Raw genomic sequence first — 27,759 nt, 5'->3', positions numbered from 1 at the left:
AGAGGGGACCTCATAGAAACGTTTAAAATTCTGATGGGTTTAGACAGGTTAGATGCAGGAAGAATGTTCCCAATGTTGGGAAAGTCCAGAACCAGGGGTCACAGTCTAAGGATAAGGGGTAAGCCATTTAGGACTGAGATGAGGAGAAACTTCTTCACCCAGAGAGTGGTGAACCTGTGGAATTCTCTACCACAGAAAGTTGTTGAGGCCAATTCACTAAATATATTCAAAAAGGAGTTAGATGAAGTCCTTACTACTTGGGGGATCAAGGGGTATGGCGAGAAAGCAGGAATGGGGTACAGAAGTTGCATGTTCAGCCATGAACTCATTGAATGGCGGTGCAGGCTAGAAGGGCCGAATGGCCTACTCCTGCACCTATTTTCTATGTTTCTATGTTTCTATTCTCCATCTCCATTCTCCATAACATGCAACCTGATAGCAGTATGTCAGTCATCGTTTATTGAAAGGAAGTCAAGTAAAATGGTATACACTAATCTGTTTGGATAGATTTCTGTATTTTACATGGCAAAAGAATCTGAGTTAGAAGAATTAAGGCAGATTATGATCTCCATTTTTTTCCTCATCTTAAAATAGTTGCTTCATGTTTGCAGAAGCAAATTGTATCATACACTGGTTCAGTGTTTGGGTCACACAAGCTGTATTCATGAAATTGTATGGGGTAAATTTCCTTTGGGTTTCTCCCATTCATCTGCCATAACCACAGAAACCCTGGAAAAATATGTAAAACAAGGTTTGTACCATTTTCCCAGGGTTTCCACAACTCTTCCATTGAAGTTATGGTGGACATTAGGAGAACCCCCAAGTAGATGCATCACCCACTTCTTTACTATTCATCAGTTTATCCTCGAGATGTCATTATTTTGATTATTTTATTGTTACGTGTTCACGTCTGGACTTCGAAAGGAAAATACACAGGAAAATTATCTCGAGATTTACAGGAAAAATAATTTAGTGCTTCACTGACAGTTTCATTTGGAGTGGCACTAAGGATGGCTGACACTGTTCCAATGTTGGTTTAAGGCATATTATTAGGCCACAATAGAGGGGCCTTACTCTTCATCAAGCTTATTATGCTTTATTAGAAATGGATGCATGGTACCAAAAGTTGAAAACTGTTGCAATCCTCATTCCGATATCCCTCACCTTGATAAGCATGAACATTCATTAATAAATAGAATATTTTCAAATCAAAAGCTTTAAATGGAATTAAATTGGTTAAGCTTGGAAGTGGACTATCTACAACTGGACTTAAAAGCTAGCTTTAAGATTATGTATGCTCTACTAACATCACAAATTGATGCATGCAGCTGGCAAGATAACAACAGAACAAACTCTACACTGATAACAATGACTGGCTGCAGCAAAAAGAGTTTCCAGCCACAGATGAGAGGTGCAATTCGAATCAGTATGCAGCTGCTTAAAGCCAGTGCACAGTTCACTAATTCTTTCACAGCATTGAATTGAACATACAGTTCAATTTACAGGTCAATTTGATGTATATCTCATGGAGATACAGGTCCCAAAACTCTTGGAATTTAAGGTGCAACCTAGTGTTTCTGGCATTCAACCTGTTTATATCTCTGTGCAGTGAGCAGCTGAGGTCGATCCACGGTTGCCCCGGAAAATTCCTGCCATCCCACCCGATGTCAGACCTTACATTTGAACCAAATTATTTTTAAAAAGTTCTTCCCACCTGCAATTAATTTTTCAATTAATATATGGAGGTGCAGTTCACCCATCAGTGAGCTGCAACTGAAAGTAACAGAAAAGGAGGGAATTCTCAAGTATGACATTTTCTGTAGTGTGATCCAGATTTGTGATGCAGTCAAGAAAAAGTTCAGAAATTTCCAAAAAGAGCAGAATGTAGCACAATGCAAGGGTACGGCCCTTAACATTGCTACAAGGGAGCCTGTCAATGAAAGGGAAGGGAGATGGGATTATATAATTGGGTGGGCAGCGACAGTGGAAGAAAGGCTGTCAGTGGGAAAATACTAATTTAATATTCATTTTATATTCAGTGGGCCAGCAGCACTGGAGGAAAAGTGCAGTTGGACCTATTTATTAGTGTTCTTTTTTAAATTTACCCTTACTGGGACTCGCACTGTATATTACGTGCTGGATTCTTGGCTTGTTGCCACCTCTGTTTTCACCCCAGAGGGGCAGCAATGGCGGCGGGAATCTCTTCCGGGCGGGTGACCAGCTTCCAGAACCGCGCCAAGATTTTCGGTGCCTGTTTCGGTGGGGCGGGAAGCATTACCGCCCGGAAGAGGCGAGCCGGTGTGCAACACCCCTAGTTGCGACACCAGCTCGATTTATGGCTGCCGCCCGATCCATAGCACTCCGTAGATCACCCTGCTGCGACCGCCTGTAAAAGCGGGCGGTCGGACATGTAGCGGCTGCAGTGAGGTAACTAATGTCGACCTCAGATAAGTGTGATTGTATTTTTTTTGTGGCGGGGGGGGGGGGGGGAGGGATTTATGTTGTGGTGGTGTGAATTATTTATCGGAAATGATTTTGGTGTTTTTTTTCTCCCCAAGCCTCTCTTCGAGTGCTCCAAAGCTGGCTGGTTAGCTCGGGATTTTCGCTTGCTCAGCCGGCCTAGTGCCCTAAATGAGGTGTGCAACACCTCTCTGAGTGCTCCAGCCCACACTCAGGGCCCAGCTGCCGAATTTTGCTGACTGAGGCGCAAACTGTTCCCGGGCGCAAACTTTACCGCCCGCCGCCATTTCTGTCCTGAAATGAGCAGAACTGAAAATGCAGCCCATTAATGTCTTTGAAAGTTTTTTTTTTTAAACAGCATCATAATCTGGCACATTCAAAAGGGAAAAGCTTCCATAATTCATTTATTTTATTGTCCTTCCCCGAACATGAGAATTCCCTTTTCAATTAAAAAAAATATATATTTCTTATAAATCAACAACACCTCAGGGCCCAATTCCTTTATCTATTAGTATTTTAAAAACACTTCCCCCCCACCACCCACCCCCGCCAACTTCTTTCTCCTTTCCTTTGCTGCCTAAACTTCAAGTGCTTCCTTTGCCAGCATCGGTCAGAAGTCCCCGATGTCGATGTCTGGGCTTCTCGACTGCAGACCTGTTGGTGCCTTGTGGTTGCCCGCAGAGAAAAATCAGCCACTGTATTTTTAATATTCCCTCGTGGAATTTTGGTCGTTGGCCAGCTGACAACCACTTAAAATTGTTTACTGCTTGCTGGAAACAGAAGGCCTGTCCAGCTCGCCAAAATACCCTTGGCTTGTTTCATTTGTTGATGCCGCTTCACGAGAAGAGTGAACTCTGTTGAGGTGGACTGCCTAATGAGTGTTAATTACCAAGTCCACATAGCTGACTGAAATGCTCAATATTAATATTCTGACCACAAGAAGGAGGTTGCGGTAATTAATCATCATCATAGGCAGTCCCTCGGAATCGAGGAAGACTTGCTTCCACTCTTGAAGGGAGTTCTTTGGTGGCTGAACAGTCCAATACGAGAGCCACAGACTCTGTCACAGCTGGGACAGATAGTCGTTGCAGGAAAGGTTGGGTGGGACTGGTTTGCCGCAAGCTCTTTCCGCTGCCTGCGCTTGATTTCTGCACGCTCTTGGTGGAGAGACTGAAACGGATTGCCAGCCCATCATAAAGTTGATCTAATGGTACTCATTTTTACAGTTGCTTTGAGCTCACAGGTGTAAACATTGCACCAGAGGATTCTGCCAGGCCAATTGTTATCTTTACTGCCTATTTTGATTCATAGGTTTGTCTATTCTGAAGGTATCCTTAACAATCTTCCTTAATCCTAATTTGGCTTTCAAAATCATCAAGGCTCCACAGTTTCTTCAGCAAATATCTGCTCCTCCAGGCATTTGATGATCTGGGGCGAGTGGACACACTCAGTGAACTCCCAATTTCATGTATCAGCTTTCCCTCAGAGACACATGCTCAAAGTTACATGAACTACTGAAGCTTTGAGATGATTTAATATTTTGAAGCAGATTTTATAAGCTTAGTTTTCTTCTGCTGTTACTTGACTGTTGCGTTTGCCAATTTTATTTCCGAATAAATCTGATTTGTAGTTTAGAGGTGAAATATTTGATCTGCCAGTATGTCATTGGTCCTATAATTGAGAGGGCTTGCCTGTGGAAGCTGCTTTTTGCATTAACCATAAAAATTATAGTATCTAGAGAATGTCTGTTCCTGGAAGCACTTACAAGTTCCTTCTCGCAAGCCCCACAACATATTCTTGCAGGAGGGGAAGGCGGGGCTAGTAGGCTGATGGCAGTTCTCAACTGCGCATGAAAAGTGGCCCAACCGAAAAACACTGCTAGAAAACGTAGCATAGCCTTGTGCACTAATATCCAACATTGCCTTCCCCATGGCAGCCCCAGTCCTGAAGCATGTGAAACTACTGAACACATATGCACAACGTTGACATTAATGTGCCCTCCTGTAAATGCTTTGTTAAGAATATGTACCATTACAATGTCAGTATATAAAGTGGTATGTGTTTATCCTTTAATTATTAATGGTGCAACATTTGTTTGGAATTGCACACAGTTTATTTATAATGACTAGCTTCTTGAAATAAAATGTTATTTAAAATAAAGCATTCTCCTGGATCCAGCTGTTGCTGGCATTTAAATCCATTAAAGTACATGCGGACATGTGAATTTTCTAACTCCTCAGTAAAGGCCCACTCGGTCAGGTTTCCAAGCTCAAATAAATATTTTCTTTCTAAACATTTTGCTTTACAGCAATGGTGGCGGATATCTGTGGCCTCTTTCCCTCCAAGTTGAAGAGGGAAGTGTGGTCAACTGAATAATCCTATCATCCTAAACATTATATAAAGAAAGAGTTCACTGTACTTCTCAATGTCTTCGAGTTATTCTATTTTATGCTTTACAACAGGTTAATAACAGCCTGGGAACAGATATTTGCTGTGGGACTCCTCCTGCTATGATGATGTGACGCTCCAGTTCAGGGAGGACAGTAGACTGTGGGTACAATTCACTATTTATTATTTTCCCTGGAGCTGAACTTTATGATATCGCAAAATGCCTGTTCCCAAGATGCCTCTAACCAGTAGTTATAGAGTATAAAACACGATAACAAAGATAACTGAGATCAAATGTATGTACACAAACATCTCTTTGAATAACCAGCACGATTACATAATAAAAACAGAATATGCTGGAAATACTCAGCAGGTCGGTCAGCATCTGTGGAGAGAGAAACAGAGTTAGCCTTTCAGGTCGATGACCTTCTGTCAGAACTCATTTCAGATTCCAGCATCTGCAGCATTTTGTTTTTGAAGCAGGATTATGGGTTGATTTCCTGGACTATACTGTCTCTATGAATGGCAGCTTGACTTTCAAAAGGGAGGACAATAGAGCCAATCAAATAGGATGGTGACAAAGTTAGAAATGAACTACTATAACACATAGAAAAAGCACAGATACAAAATGGTAGACTTACATTTGCAAGTAATATTGTCCTCATCCAAATATTGACCATCAGCACAAGCACAAACTCTGCCTCCGGGGATTATCAAACAAAGGCTATTGCATCCACCGTTGTTTCCACGAGCTGAATTTTCACCTGAAACGGAGAGTGCAAAGTCAGAAACCATCTTTAGCACCTTTTCTCTGCAGTTAATAAAACTGTTTTTATATACATTCAGAATAGCATATCTTATCCTATTTATTTTAACTAAACCATTGTAAAAATAATTCAGATTTGTTATATTCAATAACTGACAATGAATGTTAAATACAATAAGGCAGATTTCTCCTCCTTCCTTCAAACCCCACCCCAAGTGTTGGCACTCCCACTCCTCCTGACTCCACAAAAAATAAATCAAACTTACCTCCTGCTGGGCTCTTTTGTCAACCGACACTGGGTAAGGCGTGCTTTGTGCATATGCCACCCAGTAGTGTCCTAAAATGGCAATTAGCAAACTGTGTACATCATCAGCTTCCGATCTGTATATTAGAAGGACTTAACGCCTGACTCAAGTAGGTACTCAGACAGCCCAGTGCTACGTGCTGGGGAAGATAGGGACAGCCACATCACACCGTCAGCGTGAACAGTACCCACCATTTTCAGGGAGCTACCATGCAGTTTCCACAAGGGACAAGGCCTCAAAATCACCCCACCCCAAAGAGACAAATACAAAAAGTTTGGGGGAATTTCATGACCAACAAAAACTTTGTGCTACATTCTTTGCCCAGCTTTAAACATGGCAATTTATTGAAACTTTTATATTGGAGATTCCAATAGGTCACATATTGGTGTTAATTAACAGGAACCTTTTTGTATGTGTGCTGTGTATAAACAATATTGTTGCCTTTCATAGCAGGTTCCAAAGAAAATGGCACTCTTACAAAGTCAGAAAACTCCAGGCTCAGAGCTCAAATAATCCTTTGACACCCTCTTTGGCCTCCACTCCAAAAACTATTGATTATGTAAGGCAGTCCAAAAGTACTTAATACTTTCATGAACGAGTAAAATTCCTGGTTTATGAACTTATTACACAACCCATTTTATCTTTGCTGTACTAAGCATTTAGTTATTTGAGCAGAAAATATTTAAACTGTGCCATAGCTCCAAATGCAGCTATTATGCTCTTATAAATAAAACAGTCACACAAAGGCTGTCAGCAATATTTTAAGTCAGTTTATGCTTAAATAAACTATACTTTGGTGCCAAAGTCTGGTTTATATGACAATATTTTTCTTTACTTTGTAGGTATTTTAGAATTAAAAAGTGAGAAGCTATAGCACAATAATAACAAAAGCACCAAATCAATGTAAAGGATCATTTCCAGGAAGCTAAACTGCATTAAATTAAAAAGGTAGTTCTGAGGAATGGAAGATTACTTGGAGAAAGGGAATGGGAGCAACATTAAAAACAATCATTTTTAAGCAGAAGTTGAAAGCAAAAAATGTGAGTGGAAAAAAGCTACTGGAGATTGGAGGGAAAGTCACAGGTTTGTGGAGGAATTGGAGGATAGATTGTCTTTTATTTAATTACAAAATCAGATTTCTAATATATTGAACAGCAGTCACCTAATTTGTTCGCCTGCGACGTGTAACTAAGAAACACAAATAATGTGCTTTCTTGCCCTAATTTGTAATTCCTAAAGGTTAAAATGTAACATCATCATTTCTGAGACAATGAACCAAACTAAAACACTTTTCTTACACCATTTCATGTGTTATTTGGACTAATGCATTAAATGTCGAGTGCTGACATTTGTGGGTGAATAACTATATCGTTAATTCAAGGGTAACTACATTGTTCTGTAACATAAACACATTACTACAGCAAACAAGGCATGTGAAACATAGGAAATTGGTATCATTTATCGAAATATGTTCAGTCAGGAAGGACACTATGTTCTAACTTTTCTTGTACATCCTGGTTATTAACCAAATGCATTGGGAAGAACTAAATTCCCTCTTTATTTAAGCAACATTACAACATGTCATGGAAATTTACACTGAATAAAGAGTTAGATCAATATGTGGAAACATGTCATTCTATCTTTACACTAACCCAGGGTTTTTTCCTGTGAAAATCGTTTCATCTCTCTTGTCCCTATTCTCTCGGGTACAATCAATACAAAGCCTTAGCCCTCTACCCTTTGAACTATGATACCCAAACCAGAAAACTGCCCGCTCAGCGTCGTTACCTCCTTTACGACGTAGCAACATGTTTATGTTAACTCTCACAACTTCCATCCATTTTAAGTCTTTCTGAAACAAATTGTCTTGAAGCTACTTAAAAAAAAACTAAGCTTTAACTTGAAAATCACAGATAATGGTTGTCATAGTGCAGAATGCTATAACATCTCAGCAGGGTACAAAAACATTAGCATTTCTAACCATTCTGAGAAGACAATTCATCTCCAGTTCGAATACAATCATTTAAACACAGCTTTTTCCCGTCACCGTTCAAATTGCATAACCATATACATATTTAGGCATCCCTGATTCCTAGGCTTTGTCTCCCAAGATCCCTCCGTTCACATGGAAGATTAAGTGTATCTTGACATCTGCCTACAAACTGGACATTAATCTTCTAGTTTGCATCACAGAAAATTTGTGCATTGAGTACAGGGAACCCCTTCCTGCTCGCATAATGGAAAATGTTGTTCTATTCGTGCTTTGAATGCCATGTGTGTGCTATCTGTGACACCTTGCATTCTGGGGAATCTGGTAGAACTCCCTGGCTCTCCCTCCCTCTGCTGCCTGGATATATGCTAAAGTTTAGAAGTTGAAGAGCACATCTATGACCAGTTGAATGTGGCTTGGCTGATGTTAACCAAATCCCTTGTGGCAGCTTGGATTGATCCAGCACAAAAAAAAATCTGGACAATGGTTTCTTTCATAGGCACAGTCAGAGGAGTTCTGCCAGTGGTGTGATGCTGCAGATGCTGCAGATCTTTACACAGAAAGCTGCACAGATGTGCAATGGCAGCCTTCGAGAGATGCATAAAGCTCCTCCGAGAATTGATCAAAGGACCAGTGCAGCCTATAAACACACTGTAGAGGGTAGTGCCTGGTGATCTGCTGGCTTCTTCCATGCTGCTTGATTACCTTTGCCTCCCCACGTTGCTGTTCCTCCTTCTCCATCATAAGGGAGGCATAACAATGACAACCTACATTTATATAGCGCCTTTAACACAGTGAAACAATCCTAGGTGCTTCAAAGGAACGTTATCAAACAAAATTTGTCACCGAGGCACATAAGAACACATTAGAACAGGTGACCAAAAGCCTGGTCAAAGAGGTAGGTTTTAAGGAGTGTCTTAAAGGAGGAGAGAGCGAAAGAGAGTCAGGGAGTTTTAGGGAGGAAATTCCAAAGCTTAGGACCTAGACAGTTGTAGGCACGGTCGCCAGTGGCATAGAGAGTTATGCCATAGAGAATGTCATACCTTCTCCAAAGTTGTTCTCAGTGCGTTGGGTGTGGAAGAGTGGTGGTCCAAAAATGTAGGGTTGTGGTGAGACTACAGCACTGTAGGAGGTAAAGCGCAAGCCTCAGCGAGCACAATCAACAGATAAATAGGTTGAAAAAAGGTTCTGTGAAGCCAGAAATCCTCATGCAATGTTTGGTTGTCTTCAAAGTTCTCAAACTTCCCACATCGTCCTGAAACAGGCGACTGGGGGAGCAGTTTTATATGGGTGCAAGTTATCAGAAGGGTGCAGTAGTGAAAGCAGGAAATTTGTGTCCATAGCACCACCAATGACTGGCGCATGTATGCAGTTGAGCTTCGCAGGACATGGGCAGGTGGTTAGTGAAAGCAGCTAAAAAGAATGAGGAACTTTGCGTTCCATGTTCAAATGATGCATAAGTGATCGATTGCCCTAAAGTTCAAATTTCCTCCATTTTCTTGAACGTACTAATGGTGTAATAACAGCAACAAATGCTGAAAATATTGAATATAGTCAGGCCCAATATTTTTTCACCAATTGCTGTTCATAATAATTTTTTTCAAGATTATCAAAACAAAGGACCATATGTTGCGGTCAGTATGGCGACGTACACTTAGAGTAGGGCATCATACCTCCTTTGAAACCCACGGAAAGTTCGGGATTTCCACAAGCGCTTGCGCATTCCCGAAATCCGTAACTTGCGGTCTGTCAACGTACACAATGACAGGCCATTCACACGGCCCACGAAAAAGCAATTCCTGGTGCAAAGTTGGACTGGCTAGCAATTGCACACACAAACCCAAGGCCTTTTTGCATCAGCGCAAGGGGACACCTCAGGCATGATTTAAGCATTTTCACATCAAAACGTAGACACACACACCGTATCAAATGAGTTTCTGCAAATATTGGCCCTGAAATTCTGGCCTTGCCGGGTCCATACGGAATACGTACAGACCCGGCGAGGCCTCACAAAAGCTCTTGACAGATCCTCCGCATCCCCTGGAGAAGGACATCCGCGCAAGCGAGATTGGGCTATTTGCCCACCTCTTGCTCAGTGAATGTCCTTCAAACTCTTATACCTGGTAAAAGCAGGTGCATAGCTTGCTTTTACCAGCGTAAGAGTTTTAAAACATAAAAATAAAATTTAAATACATATTTTTATAGTTAAAAACCCTGTCCACTAAGGTAAGTTTATTTTAAACCTCATTAAAAAAAATACAAAAAATATATTTTGTTTCTAAAACATTTAATTAACTTTAACTTCAATTAATTTTAAATATGTGTGGTGTTTTTTGTATTTATTATGTTGTGTTTGGGTGCTTTAGGGGGTTATTCTCATTGCTAGTAATGGGAACTCGTAAAATCGAAGTCGCCATTGCTATCAGTGAGAATACTGTGCCATGATTAGTTGTCCAGGCCCACGTGACTCCAGCTTCTCCGTCCGTATCTAGAAAACGTGGACGCGCTGTGAAGCGTGGGAAAAGAAGGCCTCCGACCGGAATCCAAGGTGCCTCCAGGACAACCAGGTACATTAATAGAGAAATTTTGGGTCGGAGGCTTTCGTCCGAAGGAAGCCTCTGACCGGAATTTCAGGACCATTGGCCTGGATTAGAGTTTTAGTGATGTTAAAAATAATCAAAAAATGCTATTTTTAGTGAGGTTGGTAAAATGAAGGTACTTACGAATTAAATTCCAGTTCTGTAAATTTTAATTAGATCTGATTTCGGGATTCCTTTAAATCTCATTACAGGATTCCCTTCATAAATGATGAAAATCGAATTCTGTTTTGTGATTGGAGGACCAGGCCCACAAGATCCCAGGTTCACTTCCGCACCGCCTTCATCCCTGGGATCTGTGAACCATTACGCTGCCCTCCGCCATGTAGCCTCAGACTGCAAGTTTTCTCATGTGCGTATTCCTTTCACGGGTCGGTGGTGTACTTGGTGAGGTATGCCTCCGACTGCAAATTTTGGCCCAATGTTTTATATTGCAGCACTTCTGTACAAGAGCCTGACTAAAGACAGAAACACGGGCACTGAAGAGAAAGGACAACGTACACTGCATTAAAAAATCTTTCATTGTTGCTATGGGCAGTCTATTGTTTCATGTAACAATTTGTTTGTAGCCCATCAATCCTGAAATACAACTGGTTTAAAAAAAGTTAATCTTTAGCTTAAATATTCATATTAATAATTTGCAGTACCCTCCCCAATCTAATATTGAAGATTAAAAAACAACCATTAAATAATTATTGGACAGTCATAATCAGTTATAAGCTATTAGGTGTTGTATTCTTTGTCCATATATGTGTACAGCACTAGAATTCACATTGAGTGTTACTGAAATTAGCTGATATAAATACTAAGGCTGGGGTCATAAGAAATAGGAGTTGGAGTATGCCATTTGGCCCCTCGAGCCTGCTCCGCCATTCAATAAGATCATAGCTGATCTGATCAGGAACTCAGCTCCACTACCCTGCCCATTCCCCATAACCCCTTATTCCCTTATCGCTCAAAAATCTGTCGATCCCCACCTTAATTATATTCAATGACCCAGCCTCCACAGCTCTCTGGGGCAGAGAATTCCATAGATTTACAATCCACAAGAGAAGCAATTCCTCCTCATCTCAGGTTTAAATGGGCGGCCCCTTATTCTGAGACTATGTCCCCTAGCTTTAAGTCCATCATTATTATGGTTAGTTGCATTGCAGCAGTGATGTATTCTACTGGATTTAAAGCAAATAGCTACATGATTACTTTGTCAATACAATGCCCATAGCAACAAAAGTAGATTTATATCATTTAATTCTTAAATACTGTCTTCACTTCTGATGGCCTTTGCTAATAGGGGGAAAATTGTGGTCAGAGGCTTCCTTCGTACGAACGCATCTGACCCTAAAAAATTCTACGAAAGTACCTAGTGGTCCCAGAGGAACGTAGGATTCCAGTCAGAGGCCCAGACTTGCTGTGCAGCTCATGGGAAGATGCCTTTCAGGTATGTACGTACATGCTGGAGTCACGTGGGCCTGGACCATCAATCACTATGCAGTATTCTCATTGATAAAAATGTGAGCTCTGTTTGTACGGACTCCCATTACTATCAATGTGAATAACCCCTTAACACGTGATGCTTTCAATGACTAGTGTACAAGGACACCAAGGTTCCTCTGTACATCGACACTTCCCAAGCCATTACCATTTAAATAATACTTTGTCCTTATGTTTTTCCTACCAAAATTGGATAATTTCACATTTATCCACGTTATACTGCATCAGCTATGTGTTTGATCACCGCGATAGAGCGAACTGTCGATGCTATGCAGCAATCGGCGGGATCGGGACATGTCGCGGAATCTCCCCGTGCCATAGTAGTTGGGTCGACAGCACCTGAGGGTGTGGATCTACCAGCAGCTTCCAGCCCTGAAGTCGTGCCTTCCGGATCATGAGCTTCTCCTGAGGCCCCATTCATTGCGCCTCAAATGTCTCACCCGCAATGACAGCAACAGCACTCGGGGTGCACTGCTGCATGCTGGCTTGGTACCACCACGGGGAAGTCTGGGCTCAGGGGCAGTGGGAAAGGGAAGGCCGGGGGTAAGAAAGGCGGAGTGAGTCCCAAGGGTGGTGGAGTACGTGGTCGAGGTTGAGGTCGAGGACAGTGAAGAGTGCTTTGTTGTAGTCAAGTGTTCATTGTTCATTGAAAATTGTTGAAGTTTGATTTTTAAAAGTTTATTTCAAAATGTTAAAGTTGTTAAAGTTGTTACAGTTGTTCAAAGTTATCGATTTTGGGGCCAAATTTGCCCAGGAGTTGCTCCGTTTTTTTTGGAGCAATTGATTTTTCTGGTATATCTTAAAAATCCCCATTCTGCACATTTAATTTGCGCCAGTGCAAGTGAATTAGTTACGATCATTTTTATTTCAGTTTTTTTTTCAAAAGGGGGCATTACCAGCCGTTTTGGCCATTTAAGCCAGTTTGAACAGCTAATAGTTCTCCAAACTAACGTAGACCAGTGTATGTGGCCACTTGTGGCCACACAGAAAACCTTTGTGAGAGTTAAGAAATCAGCGCAGGTAGCCAGAGATGGGGGGGAAAGGGAAGCACAGAGGACCTTGCAAAGAACTAAACATCTTCACAACAATTAACACAGATCTTGTACTGTACCTTTTGCATAACTTACACATTCCATTATATAAAGCTTCATAAAATATGCACTTTTTAATATCATTTATATCAGAAGACAAAGGGTTTCATAAAACCATTTATGAATCAAATATTTTGCTCGCAGGGCTATGAACGATGGTCACTTGCGCAAAGTACCTGAGGGTGCCCATGCAGTTACTCCCCAATGTTCCCAACAGGGTCTCTATGGGCATCCATGCAGTTGTTCACTAAGAATTGGTGGGATTTAAAAAAAATTGACCTGAGTCATGATTACTACCAAAACAAAAGCCACGACCAGATATTTGCTGGTACTGAGAGACCAAACCTAAGGAAAGTTTTCTCTGGTCATTCTCACCTCTTAACAGCCAGTTGCATTGTGCCATTGACAGAGATTTTTTCTAAAGCATTTAAAGAAACGCTCCTCCTTTTCCACCACCCCCCATCAAAACTTTTCACCCCCCGGATCAAAACTCTTTTCCCCCTTCCGATCAAAACTCTTCCGCCCCCGATCAAAACTCTTGCCCCCACCCCGCCTTCCTCCTCGATCAAAAGTCTCCCTGCACCAACCTGTTTCTTGTAGCCCTCAGTGCGGGAAGGCAGCGGCTGGCTTGTGTGGCAGACCACTCGGCCAGGGATAGGGACGCCGAATATCGGGTCTTCCCTTCGGCCAGGGATAGGGCCAGCGAGCATCGGGTCCGACTCACAGCCTGCAGGACGCGCTGGGAGGGCGAGGAGCTACCGTGCATGCGTGCAGACTCCACTGAGCATGCGCGCAGCTGCCGGCACTGTAATCAGCGTAGGGCTGTAGTTCCACCCCCCCATTCCACTAGAAACGCCACACCAGGACCCGGGACACACAGCAGAGCGGCCAGAATCGTTAGTAAGTTTCTTGGCGCCATTTTGCGCGAACAAAGTCAGCACATCTCGGGAGGCTGCGCCGGATAAAGGAGTTGTGGAAATTTGGGCACATAGGTTTTACAAAGTTTTACAATTATTGTATATTTTTTACATTTTTACATAAACGTTTCAATTGAATTGAAGCACTCGTGTACAGTGTCAAACTTTTGGGCTAACAGTCATCAGGGTCCCACAACACAGCTTTCCACATTCAAGCAAAGCATTCAATTATGAGCTGCTGACGCAACAATTTTGCAATGGCACATGCTCCGCGTGCCCTCCGCTGTGATGTTGGTGGGGTGAGGGGGGCATGGGTTCATCTGGAAGCTCCTCCTCATCTTCCTCCCCCTCATTTTCCTCTTTTTCCTCCTCCATCTCTGCACTCTCTCCTCAGGTGGTCCCGCAGTCCCCTGTGGCAATTCCTGTCCCCACAAGATTGCTAAATTATGCAACATGCAGCACACCACTGTAAACTGATCAACCTGCTCAGGGTGGTATTGCAGCCTGCCTCCTGAGTGGTCCGAGCATTGTAGACGCTGCTTCAGCACTCCAATTGTCTTTTAAATAATATTACATGTGGCTATATGGCTCTTATTTTATCGTTACTCAACTTCTGTCTGAGGGTTCCACAGGGGGGGTCAAGAGCCAGATGGCGAGGCCGTACCCTTTGTCCCCCAGCATACAGCATTTACCTTGTGGCTCAGACTTCAACAGGTCAGACACAGTGCTCTCACGCAAGATGTGCACATCATGGATGCTCCCTGGAAAGTTGGCATTCACTGCCATTATGCGTTGCGTACGGTCGCATACGAGCTGCAGGGAGTGGAATCCCTTATGGTTTCGTTTCACCTCCGCCTCCTGTAATGGTGCTCGCACGACAATATGGGTACAGTCAACAGCATCCTGCACCTTGGGGAAGCCGGCAATGCATGCAAATCCCAAAGCCCTGTCACTCTGTGCCTCCCTGGTCATTGGGAAGTTTATAAATTCCATCCGGCATGCATACAGTACTTCAGTTACCTATCAAATGCACCGATGGGTAGCGTGCTGAGAAATACAGCATATGTCCCCAGCTGATGCCTGAAAAGAGCAGCATGCATAAAAGGACAGAGAGTGCAGAAACGTTGGTGGTACTGGGCTGCAGGTCTGCCTTAATGAGCTGGCAAATCTCATTGATCACCTCTTTTCAGAAGAGCATCCTTCGAACGCACTGTCGATCGGTCAGGTCCAAGTTATGAGCGCTTCTCCCTGAAAATCCTTTGGGGGTAAGGCCTCCTCCTCCTCATCAGTCTGCAACCTCCTCCATTACCCTGACAACTCTGCTCAATAATCCTTCTCCCATTTGGATCCTGCATTAGACAGGTAGTCAGCAATACATGCTGAAATAGTACAGGCCCCATTCTTTTTAAATCTCCACAATCTCCTCAAATATACTGAGATAAACTCAAATGATTTTTCAATGAAAAAAATATTAACTCAAATGCCTTCTGTATTAATAATGTACTCAGTACCAATAAAAAATATCTTTCCCACAGTAAATTTCACTGTAACTGAGGTGATGCTTTTGTTGATTGCTCCTGATTTCAAAATGGCGGCACCGAGCACAACCGCCCATTCCCGCCGACTTAAGATCGAGTAAAACCACCTTTTCCAGGAAGTTATGCAGCTCCAGTGGTATGTCGGCAGCATATGATGAAACTTGCACTTTTTGGGTGGTATGCGGGCAGTTCTGCATGGCGGACAATGTGCATACCGCTTGGTGGTATGTCAATGATGAATCTTCTGCCGAGCAGTATATCGGCGGTATGTATGTGTTTTTTGACCAAACTTGCATTTTTGGGTGGTAAGCAGGCGGTAGTGGACGGTATGTCGATGAATTTCGGGCCTTAAGACTACTGCTGATTTCTAAACATTAGAGGAGGGAAGAATATTTCATAAATTCACTGCCGTAGAAGAAAAGACTGAGTTGGAATCTGATTAAGGTATTCAAGAACCTTAAGGGTACTGACAGGTTGAATCCCGAGAAATAGTTTACCATGGCCCCAAAATGTCAAATAGGGGATATGTAATGAAACTCTGAAGAGGGAAGCTGAATGGACAAGTCAGATACTGTGGGGTACTGAAGTTGAATGTTCAGCCATGAACTCATTGAATGGCGGTGCAGGCTAGAAGGGCCGAATGGCCTACTCCTGCACCTATTTTCTATGTTTCTATGTTTCTATATGACTATTTCACTCATAGCTTTGTGAACATTTGCCCACGTGGAAAAATGAGACTGATGAGATCAATATTTTAAGAGTTATAGAACTATTTGGCAAAAAAATTGTATGATTGACGTAGTGTATTCTGTTTTGGAACTTTGGGGTTAACCAAATGGACCAAAATGTACTTTTGCGGTTTTGTACAACTTTAATGTTCCCAGCAAAATCATAAACACATCTGGGAAGAATTTGTCTGTCCATTATTTGTAATGAATTCAAAGATGCAATCTTCTTCATACTCACCAGTTACAATAATGAAGAAAGGGATATTTTTTTCTTCCGTATCAAAAAATACATGACGGGTGGAGTCCAAAATCATCCCTTACAAAAGACCCTGTTAATCTATTCTTTTTCCATCATATTCCAGGCTGCTTATTGATATTAGATCAATTAATTATGCATTTTTACCAGATCAAATAGTATTTCACACATTTAAGCATTTTAACAGATACATGTCACGTGTCCTCATTCTTCTAATAACACTCCATCATTATGACCATGAACCCATTTTGGTGCACCGAATTTCCATTTAGAAAACCTGTAGCATTTTTACTCGAGGTGCAAAATTTCAATCCATTTTTATGCCATTTATTTTTGAGTGGGGACCATAACAGCAATCTATTGTAGCAATTTGCTGGAAATAATATTTCTATGAAACCTAATGCTGAAAACTGCTTTTGTACCTTGTTATTTTTCATTGTGGGAGACATTTTCACTTTAATCTTGTCTGTTTGTGTATTGTGCTTTCTAGAAAATTAGAGTACAATTCTGCCAATCATGTCCTTCTGTTACAAATGTGAGTGAAAAATGCCTCTGATTGCTTCTGATGAATTTCTATTTTATTTTCAATAAATCAATCAGTTCACATTATATTTTTGCATCAAATCTGTACCTGAAGAAGGAAACATTTACAAAAATCCAGGGGAAAAAACATGCAAGCTCAAGCCTCATCAGGACAAATAAAACTTTTATTTGTGAATAATCCTGCTCAACATAAGCTGCCTGAGCAGTGGAAACTGAAAATAATAACATGCTGAATTTTTCATAAGCAATAGGTTTCTCAAATATCCTGCAGGATATAAATGGTAATTAGTAAAAAGTAAATTTAAACTGATACATCAGGAAGAGCTCCAAAAGTGACAACTGTTTTCATTAATCTAGCAGACAGGATGGTAGAGGCAAAAATATTGTGGATATTCAAAACACAGCTCTGATGGCAAATTTAAGGTACTATGGGGCTGGATTTTGGGCTTTTAGAATTTTGGGGCACTAATCGTGGTGGGGCATTAAAGTTAGCGCCTGAAAATAGTTTGTAATTCTGACTGCAACTTTCGGCAAAAATGTAAGTTGGAGAAGCATTGGTAGTAAATCAGGTGTTACACAATGGACTTTGTGCACCCAAGCCAAAACTTGCGGTGGTAAAGAAGTTTAATTGTTGTTTACTGCCCTGCAACATAACATTGCATATTTTATGGTTTTATGTTGGTGGGGGGTGTTTTTGTGACTTTGTTGCAGTAAAATTTATGACTCATCATTTGCCATTGGTGTCTTGTGCATTATTCCAACGTTCACTGGAGATATGCCTTTATGGGGACACATAGCCTGTCCAGTATTAGTTCCATCCCTCAGTTTCCTCCATTTAGGAGAGCCAGTTCATTACGAGATAGCGACGTGCAAGTGTTGGTCCGGCAGCAGCTCCACACTGCCTCCCCCATGGATGGGGTGGCAATCCAATGGGGGCCTCGCCAGGCTCCTCTTCATCATCCTCCTCCTCTTGAGGTGGGCATACAATCCACACTGGCAATGCCTGGCCCCTCATGATGGTCAAGCTGTGCAACATGCAGCACACCACAATGAATTTGGAGACCTGTTGAAGGGAGTATTGAAGGCTGCCTCCAGAGCGGTGCAGGCATCAGTCTGCTGTCGGGGATGGCATATCTCTGTCAGCACTTCCTTTCGAAAGCACAGCCTTCTTACACACTGCTCCTCAGAGAGCTGGAGGTCTGAGCGTTGGTGCCTGTAAACCCGTGGGGGGTAAGCCCTCCTCCCCGGACGTCTTCAACCTCTCATCATCCATGGGTCGACATGGCCTAGAATCCTTCCTCGAGCTTAACACTGCCTGGCAACAGTATGTTGCATGATAGGCTGGTGAACTAGTAATGCCTCCATTAAATTTTCTCACTGAAGTTGTAAGGACACTGTAATGGCAGATAAAAGTGAAGTTTGCAAGTTGGAGTTGCAAGTTCACACAGCATTATGTGCGCAACCGGTGTAATCAATATAACCGATGATGTAGGATCCTCATTCCTCCATTTAAAAATGCTGCCAATGCCACCTACCGCACCCTGGGGCCGCCTGGTTTTGTCAAGCGTTTCCTGGGGTGGGCATTAAATGAGGCGTGAAGGCCGAATGTTCCATCCGGAGCGCTGGCGCAGCGTTGCATGACGATTCCGGTTATCATCACGCTAAAAATGGAGGGTGAACCACAAACCAATAGCCAAATCTTCCTGCCAGGCGGTAAACTTTGAACGCCCGGCATAATGCCCAAAAACACGCGGCGCTATCCGAGATGAACTGAGCCAAAAATACAGCCCATGAGCTTTGATGGGACATACGTCCTTTCTTTTCCCTGACTTTTCTTATGTTCTAAGGAAACAAAGTTGATTTAAAAATGCATTACTTCATCACAGTAAAGAGATTGCTAACAGTATGAGTTACTTTCACTTTATCATAGTGCTCATAGAGGTCCCATAGATATATTTATTTAACCTGTTCATTCATTTCATGATTCTGTTTAAGGGTATAATTTAAGTAATGTGATTGTGGTTAGATAAATATTTTCTTACTCCAGTATCTCTGTATTTACTTATTTTATCTATAATACTGGATTGGATGAAACAAGCTGATATCTGAATGACATTGTTTTGCTCCAAGCTGATTTGAATTTAGAAAAAGGCTTGAAACCCTTCTGTCACTTCGACTATGTCAGTGTGGCCTTTTCCAAACCTTTCTATTCATTCTTTTCGAGTTCATCCTTTGCTACTTACTGGTGTCTATTTGTAAGATAAGCCTTCTATTGTTTGCATCATTGTCTGCCCCATTGTCAAAATTCCACCAGCACCTTGCACTGACTATGGTGAAAGCAGATTTTTCATCCTAAAACATGCATAAAATCTGTATATAATTAAAATTTTTGCAGAGGGTACTTCCTGTTTATAAACGTTACTTCCGGTTGTCACAATATTTGGTCATGATTGTCATGTATCTTACATTATTATATATAACTGTATCCTAACATGCTATACATGACTGTAATAAGATATGACCTGTAACCACCAGCATACCTTACCACCAGGGGTGCACTTGCAAGAGACAGGTATATAAGGACAGGTCTCAGGCAAGTGCAGCATTTAGAGCTGTGAAATAAAGGTGCAGGTCCAGAGTGACCTTGACTTCACTACATGCCTCGTGTGAATCTGTACTGAGGGGACAGGACTTTACAGTGGCGACGAGTTACGGGATTACAGAATCCACAGAATGGAGAACAACGGATCAGATGAAAAGCACAATGCGGGAGACAATTGGGAGGACTTTATAGAAAGGCTCCAGCAAAGCTTTGTAACCAAAGACTGGTTAGGCGACGATAAGGCAGACAAGAGAAGAGCCCATCTCTTGACCAGCTGTGGCTCGAAAATATACGCTTTAATGAAGGATCTGTTGGCACCCGAGAAACCAGCAAGCAAGTCGTTTGAAGAATTGAGCACACTGGTAAGAGGCCACCTGAAGCTAGCGAGCAGCCTACACATGGCTAGACACAGGTTCTACAACTACAGACACTGTGTGGGCCAGAGCATACCCGACTTCGTGGCGGAACTTCGGAGGTTGGCTAGTTTATGTGAGTTCTCCGATGAACTGAGGAGAGAAATGCTGAGAGACATTTTCATTGAAGGAATAGGCCACGCAGGCATATTCCGAAAGCTCATAGAGACCAAGAACCTGACCTTAGAGGCAGCAGCACTGGTTGCACAGACATTCTTGGCAGGGGAAGAAGAAACGAGGTTGATTTACAATGCAGGTACGACAACTAACGAAATATCGGAACAAGAAGTTCACAGCACTAAACAAGCTTCTACCCCCACACAGACAAAACTGGGTGAACAGGCTCTCGACAGCAGGCAGAAGCCATCAAGGGCCACAGGAATGGCCGTTCACACCTCATCAACCCACAATGCGAGCAATCAACTACAAACTGAGAGAAGCTCAAGAGAGATCAGCCACACGCAGCTCATTCTTTGGGAACACTTTGAACAATGGAACAACTGGAGGTGTGGGGGTGGGCACTCATCAAGGAGATGTCAATTTCAGCAGGCTGTTTGCAGAAATTGTGAAAATACAGGGCATTTGGCCCGCATGTGCAAAAACACGGCAGCTCGGCTGGTATACGAATCGGATGGGTCGGAAAGCGGACCAGAAGATGGTGGGGACAGTACCCGGGACACCGATGTACAGCGGGTCAACACGATCAATGGCCGCTGCTCCTACAACATGATGCCTCCTATAATGATGAGGGTCCTACTCAACAGGATATCTGTCAACATGGAGCTGGATACAGGAGCGAGTCAATCTCTCATGGGCGCTCAACAATTTGAACAACTGTGGCCGCATAAAAGAGACAGACCAAAACTCACAAGGGTCGACACCAAACTAAGGACCTATACCAAAGAAATCGTACCAGTCCTCGGCAGCGCCATGCTCTCTGTCACACACAAAGGGACCGACTTCCCCTGTGGATTGTCTCTGGAGACCCCCAGCACTGCTGGGGTGAAGCTGGCTGGCGAAACTAAACTGGAAATGGGATGATGTCCATGCCATGTCATTAAAGGAACGGACCTCCTGCTCAACAGTTATAAAGTGATTTGAATATCTCTTTTAGCCAGGTGTGGGCACTTTCAAAGGGGCCAACATCAAAATCTACATCACACAGGATGCTAGACCGGTCCATCACAAGGCCAGAGCTGTATCCTATGTGATGAGGGAAAAGATTGAATACGAACTAGACAGGCTTCTGCGGGAAGGCATTATATCACCTGTGGAATTTAGCGACTGGGCAAGTCCCATCGTCCCAGTCATGAAGCCTGATGGATCCGTACGAATCTGTGGGGACTACAAATCTACCATAAACAGAGTCTCCCTACAGGACCAGTACCCGCTGCTCAGAGCGGAGGACTTATTTGCCACATTGGCTGGAGGTAAACTTTTCTCAAAATTAGACCTCACATCTGCGTATATGACGCAAGAATTGACCAAGGAATCCAAGCTACTCACCACCATCAACACACATCGAGGCATTTTCATGTACAATCGATGCCCATTCGGCATCCGGTCGGCAGCTGCCATATTCCAGCGCAACATGGAGAGTCTGCTCAAGTCCATCCTGGGGACGGTTGTATTTCAAGACGACATACTTATCACGGGCAGGGACACCGACTCCCATCTCCGTAATTTGGAGGAAGTACTAAAGCGGTTGGATCGGGTAGGCCTACGAGTCAAGAAATCCAAGTGCCTGTTTCTCGCACCCGAGGTTGAATTTTTGGGCAGAAGGATTGCCGCTGATGGAATCCGCCCAACAGAGTCCAAAACAGAAGCAATTCGCCTTTGAGTCCACAGGTTCGCCCGTGACAGCTCGCCAAATCAGAGCCTGGACGGCCAACGACCCCACGTTATCCTTAGTAAAAAGATGTGTCCTAACCAGTGACTGGGCAGAGGCTCGCGATGCCTGCCCCGATGAATTAAAACCCTTTCACAGACGCATGCATGAACTATCTCTACAAGCAGACTGCCTGATGTGGGGCAGCCGAGTCGTCATGCCTCTGCGAGGCAGAGAGGTATTTGTCCGGGAGCTCCACCGCGAGCACCCGGGGATCATTCTCATGAAGGCCATAGCCAGATTCCACGTCTGGTGGCCTGGTATTGACGCGGACTTGCAGCTCTGCGTCCGAAGGTGCACCATTTGTGCCCAACTCAGCAATGCCCCCAGGGAGGCTCCACTGTGCCCCTGGCCCTGGCCTACCAAACCGTGGTCGCGAGTGCACGTAGACTATGTGGGCCCATTCATGGGCAAAATGTTCCTCGTAGTTGTGGATGCAATTTCGAAGTGGATCGAATGCACCATTTTAAACTCAAGCACAACCTCCACAACTGTGGAGAGCCTCGCAACCATGTTTGCAACGCACGGAATCCCTGACATATTGGTCAGTGACAATGGTCCGTGCTTCACCAGTGCAGAATTCCAAGACTTTATAATTGACCGCGGCATAAATCACGTCAAGCAGGCCTCCAACAGCCCGGCGGAGAGAGCAGTGCAAATCATTAAACAAGGCATGCTCAAAATCCAAGGTCCCACGCTGCAGGGTCGCCTGTCATGACTGCTGCTGGCATACAGATCTCGTCCGCACTCATTGTCTGGGATCCCCCCCGCGCAACTGTTGATGAAAAGGACTTTAAAAACAAGGCTCTCATTAATCCTCCCAGACATGCACAAAATCATTGAGGCAAAGCGCCGTAAGCTGACTGAGTACCATGACAGAAATTCGAGGGGGAGATGGAATGAGATAGGGGACAAAGTGTTTGTACTAAACTATGGCAGGGGTCCCAAATGGCTTGCAGACACAGTAATGGGCAAGGAAGGAAACAGGCTACTGGATGCACAAATGGACAATGGCAAAACCTGCCAGAGGCATGTAGACCAAGTCAAAAGCAGATTTACCAACAACACTGCGGAACCAGAGGCAGACTACAATGTGGAACTCGCACCACACCTGGTGGACAGACAGAGGAAACAACCTGAGGAAAGGGCAATCCCAACAGACAGCCCAGGCGAGTCAACAACCATCACACCAATCGAAACAGACAGCCCAGGCGAGATACCAGCGACCACACCCAAAGTAAACAGCCGCCAAGGCAAACAACTGAACCACAACTCAGACGCTCCACGCGAGAGCGTAGACCACCTGAGAGACTGAAGCTGTAAAGACAATAAGACCTTGGGGGAGGTTGATGTCATGTATCTTACATTATTATATATAACTGTATCCTAACATGCTACACATGACTGTAATAAGATATGACCTGTAACCACCAGCATACCTTAACACCAGGGTGCACTTGCAAGAGACAGGTATATAAGGACAGGTCTCAGGCAAGTGCAGCATTCCAGAGCTGTGAAATAAAGGTGCAGGTCCAGAGTGACCTTGACTTCACTACATGCCTCGTGTGAATCTGTACTGAGGGGACAGGACTTTACAATGATTTTCTGTCAGCATTCACTATTGTGAATTTCCCATTTCATTTTAATATGTCAACTGTCACACTGTAGTTTAAGGCTCTGGCCACTTGGTGGCTCTATGAACCAAACCTCAGAAGTCTCTCTTCCAATTCTATGACTATCTTATATATATAAAAACAATTACATTAATTAACTGACCATTGGGAATGTCACCAGCAGTTTTCTCATTAACTATACAATTGTAAAGAACAAAAATGGAGAAATAGCATCCAAGTCCCATCTTGGAATCACCATCAGCAACTCGGGATAATTCACATGTTGATTTAACCATCCAGATGTGGTTGCACTTGAATTGTTTTCAGGTATTAAAAACAGACTTTTTGATGGCAAGAAAACTTCAGTTCACACCTTATTTCCATTTAAGTTTTAAAAATGCATCACAGTTTAATTGACTGACACTTGAGAATAAATTGTTTGATCATCAAGTGTTTTTTTTACCTCAAAGCAATGATAATATAGGGACAGCCTCATAATTTTCAATTCCCTATTTAATTTGGCACTAGTATATGCCAACAGGGTTTGATGAGCAATTCTTACCACTGTGGGAGCTGTGCTAGTCTGATGTTCTGCATCAACTCCTTTGGATGTCCTCAAATATCACAAAGAGCTGAGTGTTATATTTTGGGGTCTTTTCCACTCCTTACTCGGCCTCATTTGGCCTCTATATTTTAGATTATTCACAAAAGTAAATTCAAATTCTCCATGACTTTCAGAGTATTTTCACTAGATAGCCCCAAATGAGAATGGAGCAGGTGGGTAGTTAAAATGTTGGTCACGCTGTGGCCCCGACGAGTTCCAGTTGGACGCCAATGTTACTTACCAGAAAACTTGTTCGGGAGGGCAACCAGCTCTTGGCAGGCGGAGGCTTACTTTACATTTCAAATTTGCGGTGCGATTATGTCATCGGTGCATCAACGCAATTTTAACTTTTAAAAAATCAGGATGCCCCACACATCGATAGACCTGCCAGGCAATTTCGGAGTCACATGCAGTACGGGGCACTTTCAGCAATCCAGAACAAAAACCGTTTCACAAGTTTAGTAACCACAGAATAACAAACTTACTACGAATCTGAACAGCATTTTCAGATTTAGAACAAAAAACTAGTCATTTGATGGTAATTAGCCTGTGTGATATAAAGGAGTGTACCTGTCATTTTTACTTCTCCAGCGAACTCACCTTGTCATATCATTTTTACAAAATGTCACTCTACAAAAATTGTGGTTCTGCTCAGCTGCTGTTGAAAGTGATGGAGCAAGAACCTGTCCTCGTCTCTTCATTGACTAAAGAATCACACTGTGGTGCTTGCAAATTCTATTTCATATTCTGACAAGTGCTACTGTTGCGATCATTCATGTGCAGGCCACATACCAAGGCCTCGCTACAAATCAGCGGCAGTCGGATTCTCCAGCTGACTCTCAACATAAATTACTGCTTGCTTCGTTCCATGTTTCCTCTTACTGCCCTCAACATCCTTCCCGATATAAAAGAGAAGGAAACTCCCGCTGGTTCGTCCTCGTACACCAGCCAGAATCCCCAAATCAAATCAAAAATATGCTTGCCATGCATGCATTGTTACTTAAGAAACTAAAAATCTTTGCAACATGTGTGAATTCCTAGCCCCAACTCCGTAAGGCTGGTGCATGCATCTACCCTGTGATATTTATATTGACAAACCAAAAGGATACTCGTGTTACAGTTTCAGCCCTTTAAGCTCTATGGCCTGGAAAATGGACCACAAAGCGCTCATTTTTCGTGCGCTACACGGACTACTAAGGCCTCAATATGGTGGACAGGAAGCGTGTGCACACACTTCTGGCTGGAAGTGCACCTTCGGCCATGTTGGGAAAGGACAAAAAAAATCCGTCCTTTACACCCGCATGAAGCAGGTGTTAGGCTCTTTCCACATGCATATAAGGGGCCTAATGCCTGTGTGAGGTTCCCTCTCCGAGATTACTTACTCTGTGGCAACCTCTGCCTGGGTATCACCTCCTCGGGCCAACCAAGAAGTTAAGTAACTTACCTGAATCTGGAGCCGGGAGGAGCAGGACGGCTTCTTCTATCCCCACATTAATAGGAATTAATCGCACGCACTCTCTTCCTCCACATTGCCGTCACTCCACTGCCACCCCCCCCCCGCCCACCACACCGCCACTCTCACCACTGCTCCCAGCCCCAAACCCTGATATCCCTACTCCCGACCCCCTGCACTCGTGGCCCTAATCCCTGACTCCCTGACTCCCAGCACTCCCAATCACTGATCCCCCATTCTCTCGGCCCCAAACCCTGACATCCCAACTCTGAACTCTGACCCCTGATTTACCTCACTCCCAGTCTTGACCCCGATCTACTGCACGCCCGGCCCCGACCCCCTGCACTCCTGACACCCTGCACTCCCAACTCTAATCCCAGAACCCTGAACTCCCAGCACTGGCCCCGAACCCCTGCACTCCCAATACCAGATCACCCGCAATCCTGGCCCTGATCCCGATCTCCCACACAACTAGCCCCGACCCCAACCTACCACACTCCAGGCCCTGATCCCGATCCCCTGCACTCCTGGCCCCGACCCCGATCTCCCACACTCCCGATACCAGATCTCCCGCAATCCTGGCCCTGACCCCCATCTCCCACACTCCTAGCCCCGGATCCCGATCTCCCGCACTCCTGGCCCCGGATCCCGATCTCCCGCAATCCTGGCCCTGACCCTGATCTCCCACACACCTGGCCCTGACCCCGATCTCCCGCAATCCTGGCCCTGACCATGATCTCTCGCAATCCTGGCCCTGATCCCGATCTCCCGCAATCCTGGCCCTGACCCCGATCTCCCACACTCCCGATACCAGATCTCCCGCAATCCTGGCCCTGATCCCGATCTCCCACACTCCTGGCCCTGACCCCGAACTCCCGCAATCCTGGCCCTGACCCCAATCTCCTGCACTCCTGGCCCTGACCCCGATCTCCGGCAATCCCGGCCCCGACCCCAATCTCCCACACTCCTGGCCCTGACCCTGATCTCCCACACTCCTGGTCCTGACCCCGATCTCCCACACTCCTGGTACAGACCCCGATCTCCCATGCTCCTGGCCCTGACCTCGATCTCCCGCATTCCAGGCCCTGACCCCGATCTCCCACACTCCTGGCCATGACCCTGATCTCCCACACTCTTGGTGCAGACCCCGATCTCCCACACTCCTGGTACAGACCCCGATCTCCCACACTCCTGGTACAGACCCCAATCTCCCGCAATCCTGGCCCTGATCCCGATCTCCCACACTCCAGGCCCCGAATCCGATCTTCCACACTCCAGGCCCTGACCTCGATCTCCCGCAATCCTGGCCCTGACCCTGATCTCCTACACTCCTGGCCCTGACACCTGACACATCTGCAATTCCTGGTCCTGATCCTTGTGATCCCTGAATTCCTGATCCGTGGCCGCCAATATTCGGACCCTTGATCCCTGGCATCTGGCCCAGCATTTGCTGACCCCCCAATTCCCCGGGAAGGGATGGTCCACATGAAGCACTCTTCAGTGAGTTGCTCTCCAAGCTCAGGCAACAACAACGGCACTGATAGTCAAAGCGGCTCTTGCTCGTGCTCCTCTTTATGCTGCTCCTGCGCATCCTCCTCCTGTGCCTGCTGCACATCTGGCTGTCCAGATAGTGGAAAGGGCTGGTCACTCATTATGGCAAAAAGTCTGCAAATTGCTGCAAACAACCACAAATCTGGATACCCACTCAGGGCTATACTTTATAGCTCCTCCCGAATGGCCCGGGAAGCAGAGGCGTTGCTTGAGCATGTCAACTGTCTGCTCAATGATATTTCTGGTTGCAGAATGTCTCTCATTGTAGGCCAGCTCTGCAGTTGTGCCCAGGGTCCTGATCTGAATCATGACCCAAGCTGACGGGGATAGCTCTTGTCGTCCAGTAGCCTGCTTGGAACAAAGGTGGCACAAAGGATTGACGCAATATAAATTAATCACGACTGCTTCCAGGAAACTGAGCACAGATTGCAATTCTGTACTGCCTGTGGACACAAACAAACTGGATGTTGAGGGAGTGAAATTCCTTTCTATAGACAAAGATTCCAGGCTGATGTTGGAGAGCACGCCAGGCAATGTGAGTGCAGAACATGGCAACTTGCACTCT

The 27,759-nt window shown here is 44.3% G+C and overlaps 1 protein-coding gene across 1 annotated transcript in view; it reads right to left on the bottom strand.

Moving 5' to 3' along the window:
• The window catches only part of LOC139253819 (low-density lipoprotein receptor-related protein 1-like), a 2,398,725-nt gene that overhangs the window by 1,243,591 nt on the left and 1,127,375 nt on the right, over nt 1–27,759 (bottom strand). Inside the window, exon 16 of the mRNA XM_070873585.1 lies at nt 5,490–5,612. Within this exon, the coding sequence (XP_070729686.1) occupies nt 5,490–5,612 (123 nt within the window). The remainder of the gene's footprint in view (nt 1–5,489; nt 5,613–27,759) is intronic.

The sequence above is a fragment of the Pristiophorus japonicus genome, chromosome 3 (genome assembly GCF_044704955.1).
Source record: "Pristiophorus japonicus isolate sPriJap1 chromosome 3, sPriJap1.hap1, whole genome shotgun sequence".
Classification (NCBI taxonomy): Eukaryota; Metazoa; Chordata; class Chondrichthyes; family Pristiophoridae; genus Pristiophorus; species Pristiophorus japonicus.
Note: the sequence above shows the minus strand (reverse complement) of the source record. Positions and strands in the feature narration are given on the sequence as shown.